Source organism: Sorex araneus, chromosome 9 (genome assembly GCF_027595985.1).
Source record: "Sorex araneus isolate mSorAra2 chromosome 9, mSorAra2.pri, whole genome shotgun sequence".
Taxonomy (NCBI): domain Eukaryota; kingdom Metazoa; phylum Chordata; class Mammalia; order Eulipotyphla; family Soricidae; genus Sorex; species Sorex araneus.
In genome coordinates this window covers 55,734,635-55,757,368 of record NC_073310.1, presented here as the reverse complement: position 1 = coordinate 55,757,368, position 22,734 = coordinate 55,734,635, and the positions used below count along the sequence as shown (strand labels likewise).

General features: G+C 41.6%; 1 protein-coding gene across 1 annotated transcript in view; it reads left to right on the top strand.

The window, feature by feature from the left end:
- Positions 1-360: 360 nt before the first annotated feature.
- The window catches only part of GPR158 (G protein-coupled receptor 158), a 345,958-nt gene continuing 323,584 nt past the window's right edge, over positions 361-22,734 (top strand). Inside the window, exon 1 of the mRNA XM_004605493.3 lies at positions 361-1,378. Coding sequence (XP_004605550.2) covers positions 495-1,378 — 884 coding nt within the window. The 5' untranslated portion in view covers positions 361-494. The remainder of the gene's footprint in view (positions 1,379-22,734) is intronic.

Genomic DNA, 22,734 nt, shown 5'->3' with positions numbered 1-22,734 from the left:
GTCTTCGGCGGCTCCCGCACACACCTCAATGAGAGAGGGACTCGGACGCGGCGGAGCAGAACCACGCCGGCAGCTGAGCACGCGCCGCCGCCAGCCGGAGGGGGATGTAACCCGGCGGGCTCCCGGCTGCGAGGTGCGTAATCCCGAGCCGACCCACGGTGCAGCCGGTGCCGCCGGTGCCGCCGCCGGCGTTGCTACAGGTGATCAGATTTCCCGTGGTGGGAGCTTAGCCAGCCGGGCCGATTGCGGGACAGTCTTGTCTTAAAGTCTTTTCTTTCTTCTTCTTCTTCTTCTTTTTTCCCTCTCTGTCTTTTTCTTTTTCTTTCTTTCTTTTTTTTTTTTTTTGGACGGGGTGCCAATCTGGTGACGGGGGGCGGGGGCGGGCAAGACTCCCCGCTAAAAGTCTTCCTGCTGAGCAATCCACGACCCCGATTTTTAAAAAAGTGACTTCTCCGGTTACCCCCCTCTCCGCTGCTGCGAGGCCAACGGGAGCCATGGCTTATCCCTTACTCTTCTGCCTCTTGTTCGCTCCGGTGGGGCTGGGAGTTGTTGGCGCCAGCCGCGACCCCTCGGGGCTGCCGGAGGTCCCTGGAGAGAAGACCCCGAGGGGGAAGCAGCCGCCGGCTGGAGACTCTGCCTTGGACCCCTTGGAGCCCTGGAGCCGCTCCACCGACGGCACCATCTTGGCGCAGAAACTCGCCGAGGAGGTGCCCACGGACGTGGCCTCTTACCTCTACACCGGGGACTCCCACCAGCTCCAGCGAGCCAACTGCTCCGGCCGCTACGAGTTGGCGGGCCTGCCGGGGAAGTCGCCCGCCCTCGCCAGCTCCCATCCCTCCTTGCACGGGGCGCTGGACGCGTTAACGCACGCCACCAACTTCCTCAACATGATGCTGCAGAGCAATAAGTCGCGGGAGCAGAACTTGCAGGACGACCTGGAGTGGTACCAGGCGCTGGTGCGGAGCCTCCTGGACGGCGAGCCCAGCATCTCCCGGGCGGCCATCACCGTCAGCACCGACTCGCTGTCCGCGCCCACCCCGCAGGTCTTCCTCCAGGCCACGCGCGACGAGAGTCGCGTCCTGCTCCAGGACCTGTCCTCCTCCGCTCACCAGCTGGCCAATGCCACGCTGGAGACCGAGTGGTTCCACGGGCTCCGGCGTAAGTGGAGGAGCCACTTGCACCGCCGCGGTTCCAACCAGGGGCCCCGGGGCCTGGGCCAGAGCTGGCGGCGCAGGGACGGGCTTGGCGGGGACAAGGTCCACGTCAAATGGTCCCCACCGTATCTGGAGTGCGAGAACGGGAGCTACAAGCCCGGGTGGCTGGTCACTCTCTCCGCCGCCTTCTACGGCTTGCAGCCTAACCTGGCACCGGAATTCAGGTAGGGAGGAGCTTTCCTTCCGGTTCCCAGGGAGGGTGCGCACGTGGGGAGGGCACACTTGGTCGGGGCTCATACGCCACCCTCCCTCCCGGCAGACCCAGGCAGAGGGACCGCCCCCCCACCCCGCCCTTAGTGACCAGCATCAGTCGCTCCCATGAGTTTCCCTGCTGGGAGGGAGGGAACGAGGGACAGGGAGCAGGTGGCGGACCTGAGTCCGACCTCTGTTGCCCAGCGCTTCTCTCCAACCCCCCCCGCCCCCCCCCCGGAGGCCTAACTCCTTTAGGAGTGGTGCCAGGAAACCTGGGGAGCTTCGTGTGTCCCCCACCTTCAGATGCAGAGTGGCGAGCAACGCCCGAGAAAGGAGAAGAGGGGGCGGGAGGAAGAGCTCAGCTACTTGTTTCTGTCGCTTTGGGGTAACCTCCTGGGTAACCTCCGGCAGCTTCCTATAGTTTGGGGAGCCCGTTTGTCTGTGGTTCTTCAGTTACCAGCGGGTGTGATTAAGACAGTGCAATCCCCTGGCTAGTCCCGCCTCCTCCCTCTCCGCATCCCCATCCCCAGGCAGTGACTCAATCTAGGCAGAACTGCCTCCAGGACCCAAACTTTGCCATCAGCGCTGCTCCTGCCAGCCCCCGCTTTCCCCAACCTATCTCTTCCCCCTGGGTCCCAGCTCTCTCCCGGTTCTGTTAGGCATAGGTAAGGGCCTTCTAGCACATCACCCCACGCTATGTAAATGAACCCGGTTCATTTCAGGTATCCTATGGAGAGGGGGTGACTTCTGATTATTCACTGGGGAGCCTGGAGGAAAGCCAGTAGTTCTGAATTTCTTAACTCAAAGATATAGTGTTTGTGGGAAGATAATACTTAGCAAAATTACAGAGGAAACTTCTACCCTGGAAAGTGCTGGGGATCTTTGAGGTGAGGAATTTCTAGAAGTAGACCTGAGAAGTGCATGCGAGGGACACAGGAGCCTAGACAACCCAAGGGGGCACTGGAAGAGGGGCGCAGCGGGTCCAGAATCATCTTCTCATTTGCATGCAGGGAGACTCTGAAATAGTCCTGGAAATTGAGTTTGCTTCAGTACTTTTTGGGAATCTGGGTTTCTGGGAAATGTGTGTGTATTGATGTTCTAAAGGGAAAGCATGGAAAGAGACCAGGGCTGAGTCCTGGGCAGACAAACAGACTCTCAGAAAGGTCTGGCTGTTTGTCTGGCATGACCACATGATTGCCAAATACCTGGAGTAAATTGTTTAACCTCTCTGGGCCTCAGTTATACCTCTCAAGTGGATGGTTAAACAAAATTCTGTAGCTTTGAATGCAGGCAGCACTTCAGGAGGCATTAATGAACATTCCCCCCCACCCCACCCCACCCTCCAATTCTGTATGACTGTATTAAATTAAGTTTATCTTTTTAAAAAATCTGTTTTAAGAATAACTCTTTCCTACTGCAAAGTAATCTCAGTTCCTTAAGGTTCCTCCTGCAGGATATTTTTAGTAGGGTCACTGAGCACAACTTTTTGTCATATGGCATGCTCAGAAGTCAGTTACCACTGGGGCTAGAGTGATAGTAGGACACTTGCCTTGCCTGCAGCTGATGCAGGTCTGATCCCTGGCATCCCGTATGGTCCCCTGAGTACTGCCAAGAGTAATTCTTGAGTACAAAGCCAGGAGTAACCCCTGGGCATCATTGGGTGTGGCCCAAAAGCAAAAAACAAAAACAAAAAACAAACCCCCAAAAACCCAAACCAAAAAAAGTCAGTCACCACCAGTAAATTGTTTGTGGCCTCAGATATGAAGGGTGTCTCAAGTTTCAGGATCCATTGATCTGTTTATTGATCAAGCAACCTGGCATTTATTTTATGTGGAACTCTGTGCTGCTTGATTCATCCTCATATACAGCTGTGAGTTAGGTTTTATTAGCTTCCCATTTTTACAGAAAAGAAACTTAAAGCATAGAGATAAGTCTTTTCCAAGATCATATACTACTTTAGCAACAGAACCAGCAGTTGAACCCCCTTTACCCTTTTAACCATGGTGCTAGACTGTCTTATGACAGTATCGACTACTGTATATAATGTAAATGCTGCCTACATGTGTATGTATATGTCAGGGTCAGAGTTGGACCCAGAGATTAAAACCAGTCATTTTCAGAATGATTTTTTTCTTGATGCCCCTTACATGAACTGTGCCAGTTCAGAATAAAGGATGAGGACACCAGGGGTCTGTTTTCGGGGCTCACATGCACCCTAGTTTTTTTTATACATTCATCACACTGTTTTGTTCATTTTGGTCTAATCTCCTTTAAGTGCTTTCAGTCAGGTTCATCAGTGGCATTCTTTAGTTAAGGCCAGAAGCCAGACCATTCAGTGTTTGGCTTTCTACTGAAACTGGTTCGGCCTGGCAGCATATACCGGAGCAGAGTAAGTGCTCTGCTATGAGAACTAGCTCTTGCCGTCTGCTCCTCAGATGCAACTTTGAAGACATGCACAGATGTTTATTACAAGAACTGGAAGATACTTAAAAGAAATCAGATGGTCTTCCTTGTTTTATGAATAACAGAGCTAGAAAGGTGACGTGTCAAAAAGCTATATAACAAGTTTATAGTCACAATAGAAATGGGATTTAGGCTTTCTGTCTCTGGTTGACATTATGGTTGGTACATATGTACCTGGTGAAAATTTTCAGACTCTAGACCTATGCATACAACTTACATCAGAGCATACATTATCCTTTGTTATCTAAAGTAGCTGTTGCTTTAAAAAAAAAAAAGATGATAGAGGCCAGAACTGTGGTTGGTAGGCAGCTTACCTTGCGCCCAGCCTACATGAGACATGCATTTAATTCCTAGCATCCCATAGGATCCCCTGAGCCTGTCAGGAGTGATCCTTGAGCACAGCCTGATATAGGCCAAAAAACAAACAAAAGAGATTATACTGTTCATTTCACACATTTAAGATAATTTTTAAATGGCTCTTTTGTAGCTCTTCATGCTTATAGAAGGTAAAGAGTTTTTGGTGTTCCTTTTAATATATAAAATGTATTGTCTAAAATAAAAAGGTGAATTAATTATTGTATAGGTAGGGCAACAGGGTATACTCAAAGTGAACTTTCTGGGAATGATGAGTTCTTATAAGGACTTTAAATACCTCTTGAACCTATAAATTATTATTTGCAAGAAACTTCACCTGCAATGAAAAAAAATATTGATAACAATTTTCTTAGGGAGGAGAAAAGGAAGCTCCTTTTGAATAATCCTGGTAGTTAAAATTTTAATTTAATTGCCCTACGGCCAGATCACCATAGCTCCCTAAGCACTGGGTGTGGCCTTCCTACAAATGCAGATTAAGTTTATTTCTGCTCAGCATTTTATTTTATCACGGTCATTTCTTCCCAGACTATTTAGAGAAAGCCCTCTCAATGTACACTGAGTTATAAATACATGTGCTAGTGGAAATGAGAACTCCATTTCAAAATAAAACTAAGCAGGAACTGAAAACTTTCCTGAAATTCATCAAGCAGTTTCACAGATTTCTAAATACAGGGCCTCGATATACCTGGGTGATTTCCCTCCATGTAATCAGCGTTTCTGTCTTTGGCGGTGCCTTCCTTATTCTTAAGAGCAAGGCATTTGCAATTTGCCTCTCTAGTTGGCTTCAAATTTCTAAACGGGCTATTTATTATGGCAAAGCAGTGACACAGCATTATCCTGTCATTTCCCCTCCTCCCTCCCCTTCCCCGAATATACATTTGTGAGCAGTATTGGACTTTCTAAGCTGGACAAGTAAAGGACAGGAATGTAGGCATCATTTTGGAGAGGATCTGGAGGTCTTGTCCAGCCTCCACTGCTGCAGAGGTCACATTCTAATGAGAAAGGCAAACACCTCAGAAAGGCATTAATTTGTTGTTCACTGTTTAGGGTCTGAGGACTACTTTCCCCTTGATGATCTGTTATGACATACAAGGGATGCCAATAACCATGTTAGCTATATTGTTTTGCACTTGGTATCTAGAAAAATGAAATGTTGGGCCTGTGTGTTTTCTTGCTCTAACTCTGGATCAGTGTCCACGGGGTTATTTACACAGAATTACTGAAAGTACACTGAGATTATTTTTGATAATTTGATGGCTTGATGGTGTGTAAAGATAAGCAGTTTGCTGACGCTGAGGCCGTGCTTGGGAGCATTTGCAGTCAACCGTGTTCTTAAGCTCCTGCCCAGAACTGCTATTGTGCATACATTGATCGGGCTTATTTGGCTGGTCTTTCGGTTTTATTTACTCTTCAGCTTTTAGTAAAAACCATTTCTGTGTGTGATTTCTTTTTGGGCAGGACACTTACTCATCCAACAAAACTCTCTTCTTAGAGGAAAAATCCCAACCTATAAAAATATTTAGGGGGATAGGCAGTTCTCTGCCATGCTTCTTTTGATTAGGAAAGGATTAATTCACTGGGCTAAAAGTCTTTCTTGGGTTTCTTCTTCCCAACATTTTTTCTAATGTCAAATTTAGTTACATGTAGTTTCAAAACCTTTATTATAGGGAGAAAATACACAGCTGATGTTAAATGCGATCTAACTTGAAGATGTTTTTTTCCAAGATTATATTACCTGTTTTTGTCAAAGAAGGCAATCTTGGGCCAAAGATATAGCCGAGGATATAAGGCACTTGCCTTACAAACAGTTGATCCCAGTTTCATCCCTGGCACCATTTGTGGTCTCCTGAGCACTGTCAGGGTCACTTCAGTGTACAGAGCCAGAAGTAGCCAAGTGTGGCACAGTCCCTCCCTGACCCCTCCACCCAAAGTAGGAAGGTCTCCCATTCACACTAATAAGTTGAGAGCCCCTTAATTTTGATTATATCTTTGTAACTTCACTCTATTTAGAAAGTATAGCTGGAATATGATAATTATCTTGTACCTGGTACGCTTGTAACTTAAAAAGAACCTTAGAATTATGTATGATTTTGTATAATGGTGATTTTATTTCAAACCTGTTCTCACCATTTATGTGTTTTTTTCCCCATGTATGTGCCTTTTTATGTTACTATGGATAGACTTTAATAGACATGACCCATAGCTCCAAACTAGATAAAAGGTATTTTGAAAGATGCGAGCTGAAAGTTGACTATAGACCGAACATGAAGGCCACTCAATACCTCTATTGCAAACTACAACGCCCAAAAGGAGAGAGAACAAAAGGGAATGCCCTGCCGCAGAGGCAGGGTGGGGTGGTGGGGGATGGGGTCGGTCGGGGTGGTGGGAGGGATACTGGGATCATTGGTGGAAGAGAATGGACACTGGTGGAGGGATGGGTAAATGATCACTTTATGACTGAAATGCAAACACAAAAGTTCTTAAGTTTGTTACTGTACCTCACAGTGATTCAGCTAATAAAAAATTTTAAAAAAGCAAAAGAAAAGGTATTTTGATAAAGAATAATTTATTTAATCATTCTAAGGTTAACTTTTTACATTTTGGGCTTAAATTAAAATGTCTTATGATTGAGGGCATGCCATTTTCTCTGTTTCTCTTTGGTTTTTCTGCTACTCTAGGAGATGCTGAGGGCCTATTCCTGGCTTTGTGCCAAGAGTGACCCCTGTTGGTCTGGAGGACCATACATAGTGCCAGAGGTCTAACCAGGGTTTGCTGCTGAGAGGCAAGTGCCTTTCCTTCTGCGTTATCTCCCCCCAGCCAAGAGCGTGCTATTTCTAACTGAACAAACACTTTCAGGTGGTATATAATAGAATATTGTGTCTTGTATTTGCTGAAATGGGAAAATGAGTTCCAGGATAGAGCTGGATTGGCATGTATAAGTTATCAAAATGCAGAAAAATATACACATATCTAAGCACACAATTTGGACCTGTTGACAAAATTAGATGAATATTTGTCTCCATATTAGTTTTAATAAAGACTTCTAAAACATTAATATTATTTTCTTCGTAATCATATGAAACATGCACAATATTAGGATAGAAGCTGCAGAAACTTTTATTTCAAAATGGGTGAGGTAGGATTATCCAAATCTTCCCCACACCATCTGGCAAAGCATTTCACTTATATTGTTGGGAAAATGCTTAGGACAATAAGACTAAAAGACCATTTATAGACTAAAAATAGGAATGACAGAGTTGTTCTTTCTTTCTAAAATTATTAGAGAAATTTCAAGGGGGTGGGTAAAGACTTCAAAGTGGATCCATGTATCTAGCTTTGGTTATTGAGGTTTAAATGGAATTGTGAAAGTGAATTCTTTTTCGGTTCTAAATCAGGTGCCTGAGGGGGGGGGCATCAAGAGTTTAGTTTTCCTCTTATTTAATGTCTTTCATCAACTGTAGAGAGCAAGGCATCTCACTGTTGACATTAATGACATTTTTGACCAGGTAATTCCTTGTTGTAAGGCTGACTTTTTCATATTGAAAAGGTTAGTAGTACCTTTGGCTTCTACCCAGTAGGTGTTAGTAACAAGTTCCCCGGCCAGTACAACAATGAAAACTATCTACAAATATTTAAAAGTGATCCTTATAGACCTCACATTGAAAGTAACTGGTGATGGGGGAGTATATGCATATGCTAATCTGTGACACCCTTATTTTTTGGAGTAGGGGGAATTTGAGCCACCCCTGACAGTGCTCAGAATTTATTTATGGCTCTGTACTCAGGTATCACTCCTGGTGGAGTTTGTGGGACCACATAGAGTGTCAGAGATTGAATTGAGGTTGGCCACATGCAAAGCAGACGTCTTACCAGTTGTGCCATCTCTCTGGCCCTCTCCTTATTTTAATAGCTCTGTGGATGTCTTACCTGAGTTTTCACATCACATTTCTGTTTGTTCATTTGTTTGTAACATAAAATCATATCATATATTGAACCTGACATGAAAGAGACTGGAACATTTTGATGGATCAATGTTATATTCATTTACCTTAATGTGTCATTAAGGCTCAAAAGAACAATTGAATAAAATATTTGTAGAATCTGCTGCGAAGCATAGTTTTGATACTTACCTGATTGAATGCTTTATATTTGAGCATTGTAATTATATGACATAGCTTAAAAAGAAAGGTGTGTGTGTGTGTGTGTGTGTGTGTGTGTGTGTGTGTGTGTGTGTGTGATTGCTTAAGCAAGGGTGGGAGGAAGGGATAGGGAAAGAGAGAATCTCTAGGGAGAGAAAGGAAATGCAAGTGGGAAAATGCAGGAAGCAGTGAGGAGTGGAAAGGAGAGAGGAAAGGACAAGGAATGTACTGAAATGAATGAATTGATGACGTATGGGGATATACTATGCCATCGGTGCTATGGAATACTGTTTTATTTTTTCTCATGAAACTCTGTTTATCACTGAGCACTTTTATAGTTTTAAACAGAACTTCTCTTATCTACTAGATAGTAAGGAATCAAGTTCCTAAAGATTTGATCATTAGGAAAGTAGATTGTACTTGCATTTCAGAACTTTACTGTAGGAAGTTCAAGTTTCCAGGTGAATGCAAACTTTTTTTCCATCAAAAGTATATTAAAATATATTTAAACAAATATAAACCATATATATTTAAAACATGTTTGCCATTTCAATTTCTTGGTTCAATTTCTTGCACAAATTGTGTACCTTTTATAAATGGAATTTCCCGGAACAATTTAAATAACAGATTACATAGACTTTGGGGAATGGGATGAGATTGGGCCATACCTAGTGCTACTCAGGGTTTATGTATGTATGTATGTATGTATGTATGTATTTATTTATTTTTTAGATTTCAAAGTTTTTAAAATTTTTATTTTTTAAAATTTTTTAATTGAGTCACCATGTGGAAAGTTATAAAGTTTTCAGGTTTAAGTCTCAGTTATACAATGCTCGAACACCCATCCCTTCACCAGTTAGGGTTTAATCCTAGATCTGTGGTCAGGGATCACAGTTGGTGGTGCTCAGGGGACTATATGCAGCTGGTAATGAAACTGGGTCAGCTATGAGCAAGATAAGTGCCTTAACCACTATACTATCTCCTCAGTCCCTACCAAGACATTTGTAAAACTTGTAATAGTCGTGTTTAAAGATGCAGGATTATTTTTTTAAGTTTACTAATATCTAGAATCTTGTTCAGTCAAAAAAGAGCTTAAAGAATGACCACATGATAGGAAATGTTTAGCCTTCACAGTGGGAATGACTTGGCACAAAATGTGTGTATTCGTATGCTATTGATAAGCATGTAGAATGTGTGTGCAATGTTGACAAGGGGGTTGAGAGCATGCTATCGTACATTGTGTTAATTATGGAGAAATGAGAAGCAGCATTATGAATGTTAAGAGATGAGTATAAAACACATGAAAGATAATTATAATTTTCATGGATAAGGCAAACCCTGTTTTTTTTTTGATGAGCAACGGGATGACAAGTGATACAAGAAATGAAGGCAAACCGTGGAGAAAGCTGTTTTAGGTATACTGACTTAATTAGTTTGTGGAAAGGCACATAATATACTCCTCTGAAAATGACAGCAATATATCCATCTTCCCTCTATTATGAGAAAGTGGTCAACAATTGGGGGAGTCTTTAAAGAAGTAATGCTTTTATTATATCCTGGGAAATTTCCAAATAATTGAAATTTTAGAATCAAAAGAATTTTAGAGATCACGTTATCTATTTGTACTTTTTAAGTTTTTATTTTTTTAAGTTTTTGATCACATCTGGCAATACTCAAAGGTTACTTCTGCACTCAGGAATTACTTCTGGCAGTGTTCAGGACTATATGGCACTGTACTATCTCTCCAGTCCAATTTATTTGTACTTTCATAGGTGAGGAAAGTAAGACAGAGGGAAGCATTAAACAAGACCATCTCTTGCACTGAAGTGAACTTGCAATTGAATAATCGGCTGAATAAAAAGACCCTGAGTGATCAAGTACAGGTTAATTCATGTTCACTATTTACTGGGTTCAAACCTTTATGGGCTTCAGGAGCACCTGAATTGCCAGACAATCTGTTCTTAGGCCCTCCCAGAACTTATGAATGGGATCATCTGTGGATAGGCTCTGATATATTAAAAAGTCTTTATAATTCAGAAGCAGCATCCTTAAAGACAGCCTTGGGGGGAAGTAAAGAGTATTTGATAATTCTGTGTGCAAAGAATTTGTTATTTTTTTAGATTTTCTTTTTCTTTCTTTTTATTGTTGTTTGAGCCATACCTGGTTGTGGCTTGGGGTTCAGTCCTGGCTGGTACACAGTGAATCAGAGAATTGTATCCAAAACCTCTTCATGCAAAACATGCTCTCTAGCCCTTGGAGTTATCTTCCTGGCCCACGAGCTTTATTTATTTATGTTTTGAAGGGACCTTTCCAAATGGTACTCAGGGGGCCTAGGGGATCTGGGGTGAGGTATTCCCAGTGATACTTTGGCCAGCTAGGTTAGATGGTTCAATGCTGTGGTGACATCATGTTAGTTGGGCCATGGAGTGAGAGAAACATTCAAGGTCACCCCCATGGTGCTGGTGCACGGTATGTATCAGGAAGGGCAAAAATAACCAGTGCTGGTGGATGTGGGAAAAAAGAAACCCTCATCACCTGGTTCAACCCTTTTAGAAAGTATATGGACACTTCTCAAAAAAGGATTGAACTTCCATGTAATTTAAGTTAGCGGTTCTTTGACACCTACACTCTATTTGTAGGGCCCCCAAACTCTATTCAGAAAAGACATTTTAATGTCTATGTTCATTGTAGCACTATTCACGATAGTCAAAATCTGGAGACAATCCCAGTCAGTGTCTAGGAACAGATGACAGGGTAGACGATGGCACACATACACAGTGAAATACTACTCAGCTACAAAAAAAAGGATGAAATTATGCAATTTGTCACTATGTGTACAGAACTGGAGAGTACAATGCTGAGTGACAGGGACAGTACAGAATGATCTCTTTTATAGGTAGGATATAAAGGAGAATAATAAGGAAACAATAAATGTTCCAAAGCAGGAGACTCTGTGAACTGATCTACAGAACTGAACTTACCATGGTGGACCCCAAGACAGTGATGGAGGGAAACAGACACTTTGATGAGGACTGTGGTGTTGAAACATTGCATGCATGAAACATTATCAATGACATTATCAAAAATCACTAAAATAAAATTAAAAAGAAAAGTAAGTGTCTGGGGACACAATACTTGGTTTGTACACAGCTGAGCTGGGTTTGATCCCCAGTACCACATATGGCTCCCAAGCCTCACCAGGAGTAATTCCTAAGCACAGAGTCAGGAGTAAGCCCTGAGCACCACTGTGTGTGGCCCCAAACCACACAACTGCCCTCCTCAAAAAAAATTAAAATCCCAAATGTCTGTGCATTGTCTATTAGTTGTGTCTAGGAATTGAAACAAGAATAGCTGAATTTGTGCCATATTCAGAATGCTCCAAATTTCAAGCTCCAACAGAATACCTATTTTACAATTTTGGGGAGCTTTGCATGTGGCTGAGCCGGTTTGATCCCCAGCATCCCATATGGTTTCCTGAGTGCCACCAGGAGTGATTCCTGAGTGCAAAGTTGGGAGTAAGCCCTCAGCACTGCCAGGTGTCACTCCAAAAGAATTTTTTATTTTTTTTATTTTTATTTTTTTTTGGTTTTTGGGTCACACCCGGCAATGCACAGGGGTTACTCCTGGCTCTGCACTCAGGAGTTACCCCTGGCGGTGCTCAGGGGACCATATGGGATGCTGGGAATCGAACCCGGGTTGGCCGCGTGCTAGGCAAACGCCCTACCCGAGGTGCTAATGCTCCAGCCCCGCAAAACAATTTTTTAAAAATCAGTTGCTGAAAACCTCGTTACCTCAAGAACCTTAATTTGTACATTTTTGATTTCGAAACCCACTTATTCTCTCCCCTTTAAGTTGCCTACTGATCTTTTTTATTTTCAAGAAAAAAACGTGAAATGTGTTTTACTTATTTCTAAGCAAATCCAGTTTCTAAACCAATAATTCCAATTGTTAAAAGAAAGTACACATTTTTTTTGAAGACATTATTCTTGCAGTTGCAGTTTTATACAAGTTTCTTAAACTGTTATGCAGAGTATAGAAATTATCTCAAATTATTGAAAACATTGAACTCTATTAAATGTTGGATTTAGGTTGTCTTATTTCTAGAATGCTGTTGATTTTTAAATTTTTCACTCCATGGAGCACAATTTCAGACACCTTTCCTGAAAGGAAATGTAAGAAGTAAAAATTTTAAGTCTACTCTTGTCTGAAAACAACTTTGACTTCATAAATGATTGTTTATCAGAATATAGAATTATATGTTCAGCCCATTTTATCCTCATAATTTTAAAGATATTTTAAAGATATTGTTATACTGTTTTCAACATTCATTGTTGCTGGTGTAAATTCTGATGTTAATCTGATTTATTATATCTTTGTAGATAATCATTTCTCCTCATGAAAGCATTTAAGATTTTTCCTTTTTCCTTGGAGTTCCAAATATTCATATGTAATTCCTCGCTGTATTATAAGTAATTTCTTTTCATACAACTACCTCAATACTTAGTTGCTCTTTTAAAATTTTTTTATTCAGAATGTTCTTTCATAATTACTTAAAATCATTCTTCAATTCATTTCTTTTTTTCTGAAATTCCTATTGTTGGATATTAGACATTTTGGATTGATCTTTATTATTATTTTTTTTTTTTAGTTTTTCTCTATTTTCCATTCCTGTTTTTCACCTTCTAGAAGATTTATTTTCTTAAAAAAATTAAACTAATTTTAATTTGGCAATTTTTTTTTTTACTTTTTTTGGGGGGTCACAACTGGCGATGCTCAAGGTTACTCCTGGCTTTGCACTCAGGAATTATTCCTGGCAGTGCTTGGGGGACCATATGGGATGCCGGGGATTGAACTCAGGTTGGCTGCGTGCAAGGCAAATGCCTCCTCCATGTACTATTGTCTGACCCAACTTGGCAAGCTCTTAATTTTCATAAACTCTATAGTGCGTTGATTCTTTTTTCATAGTTTTATGCTCATTTTCAAACATTTCTTTGAATATCAATAGGAAAGCCTGTTAAATTCTCTCTGTTCCCTGTATTACTGTGTTTTGTTCCAGGCTAAATGTATTTTGTCTGTTTATACTGGTTCTTTTTCTTTAAGCTACCAGTTAGCAAATGTAATCTTTGAAGTAACTAATCAATTTTATGATTGAAGGCCTGGGTTAATTGATTTAGATAGATGAACTGATTCTTGAGTCAGATGTGAAGACATAGTGCATCAGTAGAGCCCCTCCCCCCATTCAGTTTCATTCAGGTTTGAACACTTGAGAAGGGAGTTATCACTCTTAGGCCAACTCTATTTGAACTTGATTCTGGGAAAGCTAATACCATTGTAGAAAATTTAATTCTTTCTAGGTATTTCTTTCCATTTATTTGCAGAACAGTGTTTGTGGGTGGGGGAGGGGCGGGGCCCAGGAAGTGGTAGGGGGGCGGGGATGGTTGGTCCATACTTGGAAGTGCTCAGGTCTTACTGCAGCTTCTGTGGTCAGGGGCCACTCCTGGAGGGTTTAGGGAACCATATGTGGTGCAGAACAGTCAGCATCACTCAAGAAAAGGGCTTAATCCCTGGTCTGTCTTTCGGTGAGAGTTCTTGATTTTTAGCATGAGAATAAATGACATCACTAAACATATGGAAGCAGATGTGCCAACTAATGAAGCTCTTTAGAAGCAAGTCCTGTGATTCATCACCTGAATGTCTGCCTTATTTTCTACCTTTGCTCTTGATGCCTATTGACTTTCAATTTAAAATCTCCCTGAAACTACTGGAAGAGCAGTTTCCACCTCTGTTCTACTGCTTTGCCAGAGCATATCCTGGGATTAGGTGCCACCACTGTAGGTTCTCCTGGGGATAATCTCAGAATTTGGTCATCTACTTCTCATTCCCTCTTGTATGTGTTTACTTGTGTGATTTACTTCCATTACAGTTGGATATCGAAGGATGGGGCTGAGAACTACATATTAACCAACTTGAACAAGAGCTTGAATTTAGGGGGTTGCCAGAGAGATATTCCAGGGATTAAGGGACTTGCTTTGCACACAGTTGACATGGCACCACGTGGTACCCTGACCATCACCAGGAGTGACTCCTGAGCACAGGAGTGACCCCTCAGTCAGTCCTGAGCATGGCCAGGTGTTAGCAAAAAACAAGCAAAGAAAAAGAACTTGAATTTAGGTCTGCTGAGCAGTTATCTTACCCTTCTCCAGAGGGTGGGGACATCTTAGCTATGGGCAGATCATTTACCTAGTTTCAGGTTTCTTAACTACTACTTAGGGGGAGAATAATACTGACCATAAAGGGTTTCAGTATAAATTAGAGAAATAATATCAGTCACAAGTTTCAGTGAGGATGTGTGGAAAATGTTTAGCGTGATGCCTAACAGAAAATGAACACCAATTAAATGATAATTTAAAACACAGCAGTCAAATTATACAAATAAATGTTACATTTTGTTAAGTAAAAATTTTGTTAAGTGGGGCTGGAGCGATAGCACAGCGGGTAGGGCGTTTGCCTTGCACGCGGCCAACCCTGGTTCGAATCCCAGCATCCCATATGGTCCCCTGAGCACCGCCAGGGGAGATTCCTGAGTGCAGAGCCAGGAGTGACCCCTGTGCATCGCCGGGTGTGACCCAAAAAGCAAAAAAAAAAAAAATTTTTTTTTTGTTAAGTGCTTCACTGCATTGTAGCACTGTCGTCCTGTTGTTCATCGATTTGCTCAAGTGGGCACCAGTAACATCTTCATTGTGAGACTTGTTACTATTTTTGGCATATCGGATACTCCACGGGTAGCTTGCTAGACTCTGCCATGTGGGTGGGATACTCTTGGTAGCTTTCCTGGCTCTCTGAGAGGGATGGAGGAATTGAACCTGGATCGATTGCGTGCAAGACAAATGCCCTACCCTCTGTGTTATCGCTCCAGTCTTGTTAAGTACAAATTTTATTGAGAACAAATTATAAGGACACACTTTATTAAGTAGAAGTTTTATTAAGTACATTTTGGATACTGAATAAAAGTTCCTTAAATTCTAGTAGAAATATTTTTATTTTTGCTTTTTTTGTGGGGTCACACCCAGTGATGCTCAAGGGTTACTCCTGGCTGTGCACTCAGGAATTACTCCTGGCGGGAGTATATGGGATACCAGGGATTGAACCCGGGTCGGCCACGTGCAAGGCTAACACTCTACCCACTGTACTATCGCTCTAGCCCCTAGAAATAGTTTTATTTTAAGTCTTTATTTACTAGTATTATTTCTGAGGTAGAAGTAACCATTGGTACCAGATATATGTATTTCTTCTTGAGGTGTTACGAAGAACAGTTTTTTTTTTTGTTTTTTAAGACCACTCCTCACAGTTCTCAGGACTTACTCACGGCTCTGTGCTCAGGGATCAGTCCTGGCAGTGCTTGGGGAACAAGTATGTGGTACTGGGGATCAAACCCTACATTTAAGGCAACTGCCCTACTTGCTGTACTACTGCTCAGTTGGTTTTTTAAAATTGGTTAAAATGCTACTAGAAAAAGGCATCTAAACAGTTTGGAAACTGCATATATGAGCTCACTAGTATGAACAAAAATCAACATATAAAGACATTTTTAATATAATAAATTATTTTAAAATAATGTTTTTCTCTTAGGTATTGTTGCCAAACTAAATAGCATTTTAATTAAGCCATTAGGAAATACAGCTATGAGATTACTATATACTTAAAGACATAGTGTTCACAGCAGACATTTATTTCCCTTGACAGAATATACTTTGACTTGTTTTTCCTTCCCTAGAAATGAAGTAGGGCTTTGAACATATTATATAACTTCAATGAACTTTGTTTTCTTAACATGTAAATTAAGAAGAGTATTTTCTTTTATAAAATTGTCATTTGAATACAATTAACCAGTATTGATGATCTTTTTGTATCGGATTTCCTGAACAAATGATTGGCCCATACCATTCAGAAATAGTCTACAGAGGTGATATGAGGAACACTGTGGATGAATTTGACAAAATAAGCTGTCCTTTTATTATTTAAAATTGAAATACAATGTAGTTCAGAATTATTCCAGTAAAGGAAGACTACAAAATGAGACAGCAGTTATCTGCCAATGCAAAGAAGTAGACCAAAAACGATTTTTTTCCAACAGGACAGTGTTCTATTATCAAACTCTAAGCCAAGCAATTTCAAGAGATGGGCTACACTTAATTGTGAAAAATTACCTCCTTTAAGGAGCCCCCGAATAGCCTCCCAATCTTTTATTAGTGGATAGAGAATGGATGTTTCTCTGACTTGACTTTATTTTGTATTTATTTGTTCTTTTTGTTTTTTGCTTTTTTTTTTTTTGGGCAGTGGGGGGCACATCTGAAAGTGCTTAGGGTTACTCTGGGTCTGTGCTCAGGGGTCACTCCTGGCAGTGATCAAGGGACCATATGTGGTACTTAAGGGACACTAAGTGCCTGGGATCCAACCTGTGTTGACTGTGTGCAAAGAAAGTGCCCTACCTACTATACTGTCTCTTCATTTATTCCCTCCTTCCCTCCCTCCCTCTTTTATTTCCTCCCTCCCTTTCTCCTTCCCTTCCTCCCTTCCTTTTTCTTTTTGCCTCAATGGTCAGGGTTTATTCCTGGTTCTGTGCTCACGGATTATTCCAGGTGGTGCTCCAGGGACCATATTTGGTGTTCAGTGACCATATGTGGTACCAGGGGATTGAACTTGGTTGGCCATGTGTAAGACAAGAGCCCTAGTGGCTGCACCATCTCTGCAGCCCCTGTTCTCTTTTATTTAAAAAAAAAATCATACTTGAGTTATTTTTTTTTCCACAGAAAATCTACAGACCTTCCTGAGGAAGGTGTGACTTGATTGCCAAAAAACCTTCCAAGAACAAGAAGTCAGACAGATGGAAGACGTTTGTCACTGTGTAAAATTTTTGGCAAGCTACGCTGGATATGTCTGCTTCAAAGTATCGTGGGGGAGAACATGTTCTTGCTTAAGACAGACTGTTGTCAAATTCTTCTAGATGTTCTAGAGGAGATTAGACTGTGTTCTTCATTTTCTTGTGTTTATAGTTTTGGGCTTGAGTTGTATGATGGAGATTTTGGCTATTTTGTGAGCAATGTTTATTTTCTAAGGATGAAAGACCCCAAGTGGGAAAAGTTGTCTCCACAGGTCTTATATTACTGAAATAGGAATCTAGATTCTTCTATAGTTGGATATTGACAAGAAGGAAGTCACTCACTATACCTTCCCTTTAACAAACATTTCTTTTCCTTGATTTCCCTGTGTTCACAATGGGCTCTTCAATTTATGGTATTTGAATGCAAATAATTTTAGTTATTACATCTCATTGTTTTGCTTTTATATTTATGCAAACCTGATTTAAAAATCTTATTATATTGCTTCATATATGCCAATTAGTCCATTACTCTTATACTAAATTGTACTTAACTCTTGCTCCACACAGAGAACCTGTATAGTCTCAGGGATGGGCACAGGGCTTTGTCCTCAGTGGAATCCATTACATTACCATTAGAATAACACTGTGGTAAACCTAAATGCCTCCTTTGGAGGACTTGAGAGTTGTTTTGAAAGATACATCCAAGAGCAATAATTTCTAGGTCACAGTGAGGGGTGAGTGTAATTTAATACCATATTGCAAGGTTACTCCTTATGTAAGCTACATTCTATTACCCACCAGCAGAACATAAGGGCGTCTGTAACCTCACATTCTTGCCAATATTTGGAATCACACAGCTTTCTATTTTTTTGCTAGTTTAATGAATGTAAATTATTATATCACTATTGTTCCAATTTGCATCTCTTTGATTAATAGTGAGTGCCAATATCTCTTCATGTGCTTTTTGGATTTACTTTCCTGTACACCATGTGCATATCTTTTTTTTTGTTTGTTTTCAATGGCAACTCTTACATTTTTGTTGAGTTACAATAGATCCTGGAGTAGTCTCGTTATTAATCTGTCAGCTTTAGATATTGCAGTATCATTAAATTGGTTATCTTTAAATTTGTCATAATGTTTTCCCTTAAATGGCATCTAATTTTTTTTCTCAAACTGGAGAAATAGTACAGTAGGTAGGGTATTTGCCTTGCACATAGCCGACCTGGGTTCAACCCCTGGCACTCCTAGGGTGCACCAAAAGTGATCCCTGAGTGCAGAGCCAGGAGTAAGCCCTGAGCACTACTGGGTGTGACCCCCGCCCCCCAAAAAACACCAAACCAACAACATCAACAACAAAGAATGGAAAAAATTTTTTTTTCTGAATTAAAATCTTTTAAAATAAATAAATATTCAGAAATTTTCCTTCTGGGTTTTGGCTTTGAATTTCACTTAAGTCTTTCACTACCATATCACAGAATTTTCTTTCACTACCCCATCACGTTCGGATGAGCCTCACACATAAAGGAACCGGCAGAGGAACCCAGGTGTGTGAGACCTGGGGCCGAGATCTCCAAGGCTGCTCGGATCGGGACTGGGCCTCTTCCACCCAGATCCCTCATTTTCCAATAGCTAGGCAGTCACATCCAGAAACTGTTCTCAGCGCCGTGTAATCCCAACAATGGCCAACATCCAGAGACTATAAAACCAAGCTCCCAGAAGAGAGCAATGCAGACTCTTTTGCTCACCCCCCATCCCCCATGCATAGCTGTCTTCACTGGGACCTCTTGGAGGAGACGGATTGCGTTTCCTTCCCTGCCCTGAGCAGACCCTCGACAGTGATGACCTCCGGAACCCAACTACATCCATGCTCAAGGCCACATTCCGCATGTTCAGATGAGCCTCACACGTGAAGGAACTGGCAGAGGAACCCAGGTGTATGGGACCTGGGGCCGAGATCTCCAAGGCTGCTTGGATTGGGACTGGGCCTCTTTCACCCAGATTCCCCATTTTCCAGTAGCTAGGCTACTGAAAGAAACTGCCCTGGCGCTGCGTTATCCTATCAACGGTCAACATCCACAGATGATAAAACCAAGCTCCTGAAAGCACTCAGCCTTGATGAGGCTGCTTGACATCTAATAGCCTAGTTCTCCCTCTTGGAGAACCTGACAAGCTACCAAGAGTCTATTGCCCACACATCCAAATACAGTAAAAGATATATACATACCTCTTGGAGAGTCTGGGAAGCTACTGAGAGTATCCAGCCTACACGGCAGAGCCTGGCAAGCTACCCATGGCGTATTTGATATGCCAAAAACAGTAACAGTAGGTCTCATTCCCCTGACCCTGAAAAAGCCTCCAATCGTTGGGAAAGACGAGTAAGGAGAGGCTGCTAAAATCTCAAGGCTGCGTATAATAGAGACGTTACTGGTGCCTGCTTGAGTAAATCGACGAACAATGGGATGACAGTGTTACAGTGACCCCATCACAAAAATTTCTGCTATGTTAACTATCACTATCTTAAAATTTTTACCTTTCATAGTTAATTCTTTATCATCTAGCTTTCACCTTTGTACATGCTATTGAATTGGAACCTGGTTATTTTTTCTTCATTGAGTAAGGCAGATTCCCTCAAACTATGATTTATTTATTTATTTATTTATTTATCTGTTTTGCTTTTTGTGTCACACCCGGTGACACACAGGGGTTATTCGTGGTTCATGCACTCAGGAGTAGGTGTGTGCTCAGGGGACGATATAGAATGCTGGGAATCGAACCCAGGTCAGCCTTGTGCAAGGCAAATGCCCTACCCGCTGCGCTATCACTCCAGCCCCACCAGACTATCATTTTTTATCATACATATAAGTGCTATGCTTATTTGGCTAGACCTACAACATTTTTTTTTCTTTTTGGGTTACACTTGGTGATGCACAGGGGTTACTCCTAGTTCTACACTCAGGAATTACTCCTGATGGTCCTCAGGGACCTTATAGGATGCTGGGAATCTAACTTGGGTCAGCCACGTGCAAGGCAAATGCCCTACCTGCTGTGCTATCGCTCCAGCCCTAACTTTTTTTTCTCACAAGTGACTTTTATTACTATAATTTAAAGAAAGCTATTAAGTTTCTTCAAATCCATATAGAATATTGAATGGTCATGCATTCAAAGCATAGCTCCATTTCATGTGATTTAACATCCTCATTTAAGTAAATTGTTTCCTTTCATGGCATTTTAATTTATCAGGTAATCTGTTTTATCCTTCAGAGTTTCAAAAATTCTTTATAAAGGTGTTTTGTTGATTAAGTTATGAGGAATTTATAGGTTATATTTTTATTTAAATAACATCTGATAAAAATTATTTTAGTGGAGACTATTGATTTTGTTTGTTTGCTTTTGGGCCTTACTCAGTGGTGCTTAGGGCTTACTCAGGGATCACTCCTCATAGGACTCAGGGGACCACATGGGACACGGGGGGTTTGGAACGAGGGTTGTATGCATGTAAGACAAGAGCCCTGTGTGCTGTATTACCTCTTCGACTCTGCTGAGACTGATTTTTTTATGTTGATCTTGTATTCAACTACCTTAAATTTTCTTATTGTTTTAATATTTGTCTGCTGGTTTTATTGCCAAATGATTATCAACAAATTATTGTTGCGTGAACGTTCGTGCAGTCGGAGGCACTGAGATAGGAACGCGGAAGAAATGCATTGATTGGAGGACTAAGGCTCGCTCTGCTCTTAGCAAAGGCAGAGGGCCTCGTGGACCTCCTTTTATTGATCATGGTACCCCTAAAGGGCGCAGTACAGTGACGTCATCAAAGGCATCAAAAGATGTTACAGGAAGAACATTGAGGCAACATTATTTCCTTGTATCCGCAGGCCAGTAATCTAGACCTTGGCTAGAAGATGCAAAACCAAAACTGAAACCTTCCTTGGGCTAAAAGCACTTAGATTTATATCCCAAAGACAAAACTGGGCCCCTACACCTGAAATCTACATCCCAAAGACTAGGCTGGGCCAGAGCCTAGTCTTACAATATCAAAGGTCAGGCCTGGCTAACACCATCTGCATGTCAAAGACCAGCCAGGCTTCTGTGAGAGAAGGAAAACTGCCTCTGAAATTATTTCCAGAAGGCAGCTGAAAAGGGGAAAATATTCCTGTCTGCAGTATAGTGTCCCCAGCAAATAATGACTGTACAATCTCTTCTGATTTTTACATGTCATTTCCTTTTGTCTTATGGAATTCATCAGGGCTTTCAGAACTATGTTAAATGGTATTAATAGCTGTAAGCATACTTGATTTAAAGGGAGAATCATCAAGAAATAGTGTCTTCTTAAAGTATAATATTGATAGGGGTAAGCTTTACCAAGAAAATTTACATTTCATCATTAAAAAATAGGCATTGAAAGTTTATGAAATACCTTTTTGGGGGGCGCATACTTGGTAGTGCTTGGAGACTACTACTCCCAAGTCCTGGAGAAACTTGGGGGACCACACAGTGCTAGCTATTGAGTTGGGGTGGCTGCATGAAAGGCAAGTGCCCTGTACTATCTTTCAGACCCTGTAAAATGTGTTTAAAATATCAGGGCACCAGAGGTTGGAGAACACTGCTGTTGATGTGGAACCCAGCAGTACCAGATCACACTGAGAGTCACCAAAGCTATAGCTGGATGTGCTCTGGGAGGCAGGTAGTGCTGGGGATTGAATTCGGGGCTTTCTACACGCTAGACATGTTTTCTGCCACTTTGAGCTGTTTCTTTGACCTCTGGAAAATGTCTTTTTTTTTTATAATGATTAATATGATCAAATATTTTTTCTTATTTTTTAAATGGGCTGGAGTGATAGCATAGCAGGTAGGACATTTGCCTTGCATGCATCCCACCCAGGTTCGATTCCTCTATCCCTCTCAGAGAGCCCGGGAAGCTACCAAGAGCATTCCACCCGCATGGCAGAGCCTGGCAAGCTACCAGTGGTGTATTCGATATGCCAAAAAGAGTACCAACAAGTCTCACAATGGAGATGTTACTGGTGCCTGCTTGAGCAAATTGATGAGCAATGGGATGACAGTGATGATTTTTTAAATTAATGTTGTTAATTTCATGGATGGAAACTTTGATGCTAAAGTTTAATTTTAGGGTGGGAGAGATAGCCCAACAGGCTAAAATGTGTGCTTTGTAGTAGAAGACCTGGGTTCAATCTCTGACACCACATAGTCCCCCAAGCTACACTGGATGTGACCCTGGTGGTCTGTGGCTTCACAGAGTCCCAGCAGCACCTACCATTCAACTCTCTGGACCAGCTGACAAAGCACCACTGTAATGGCCCCCAGGTCCCCTGAGTACTGCTTGGGACCCCCAGCTGCCCAAATCATGTAAAAAACATCAAATGGATTGTTTTTGTTCTTTTCTTTTTATTTATTTATTATTAGACAGTGATTATTACTTTTATAATGTAGGAGCTATTTATTCAGCAAT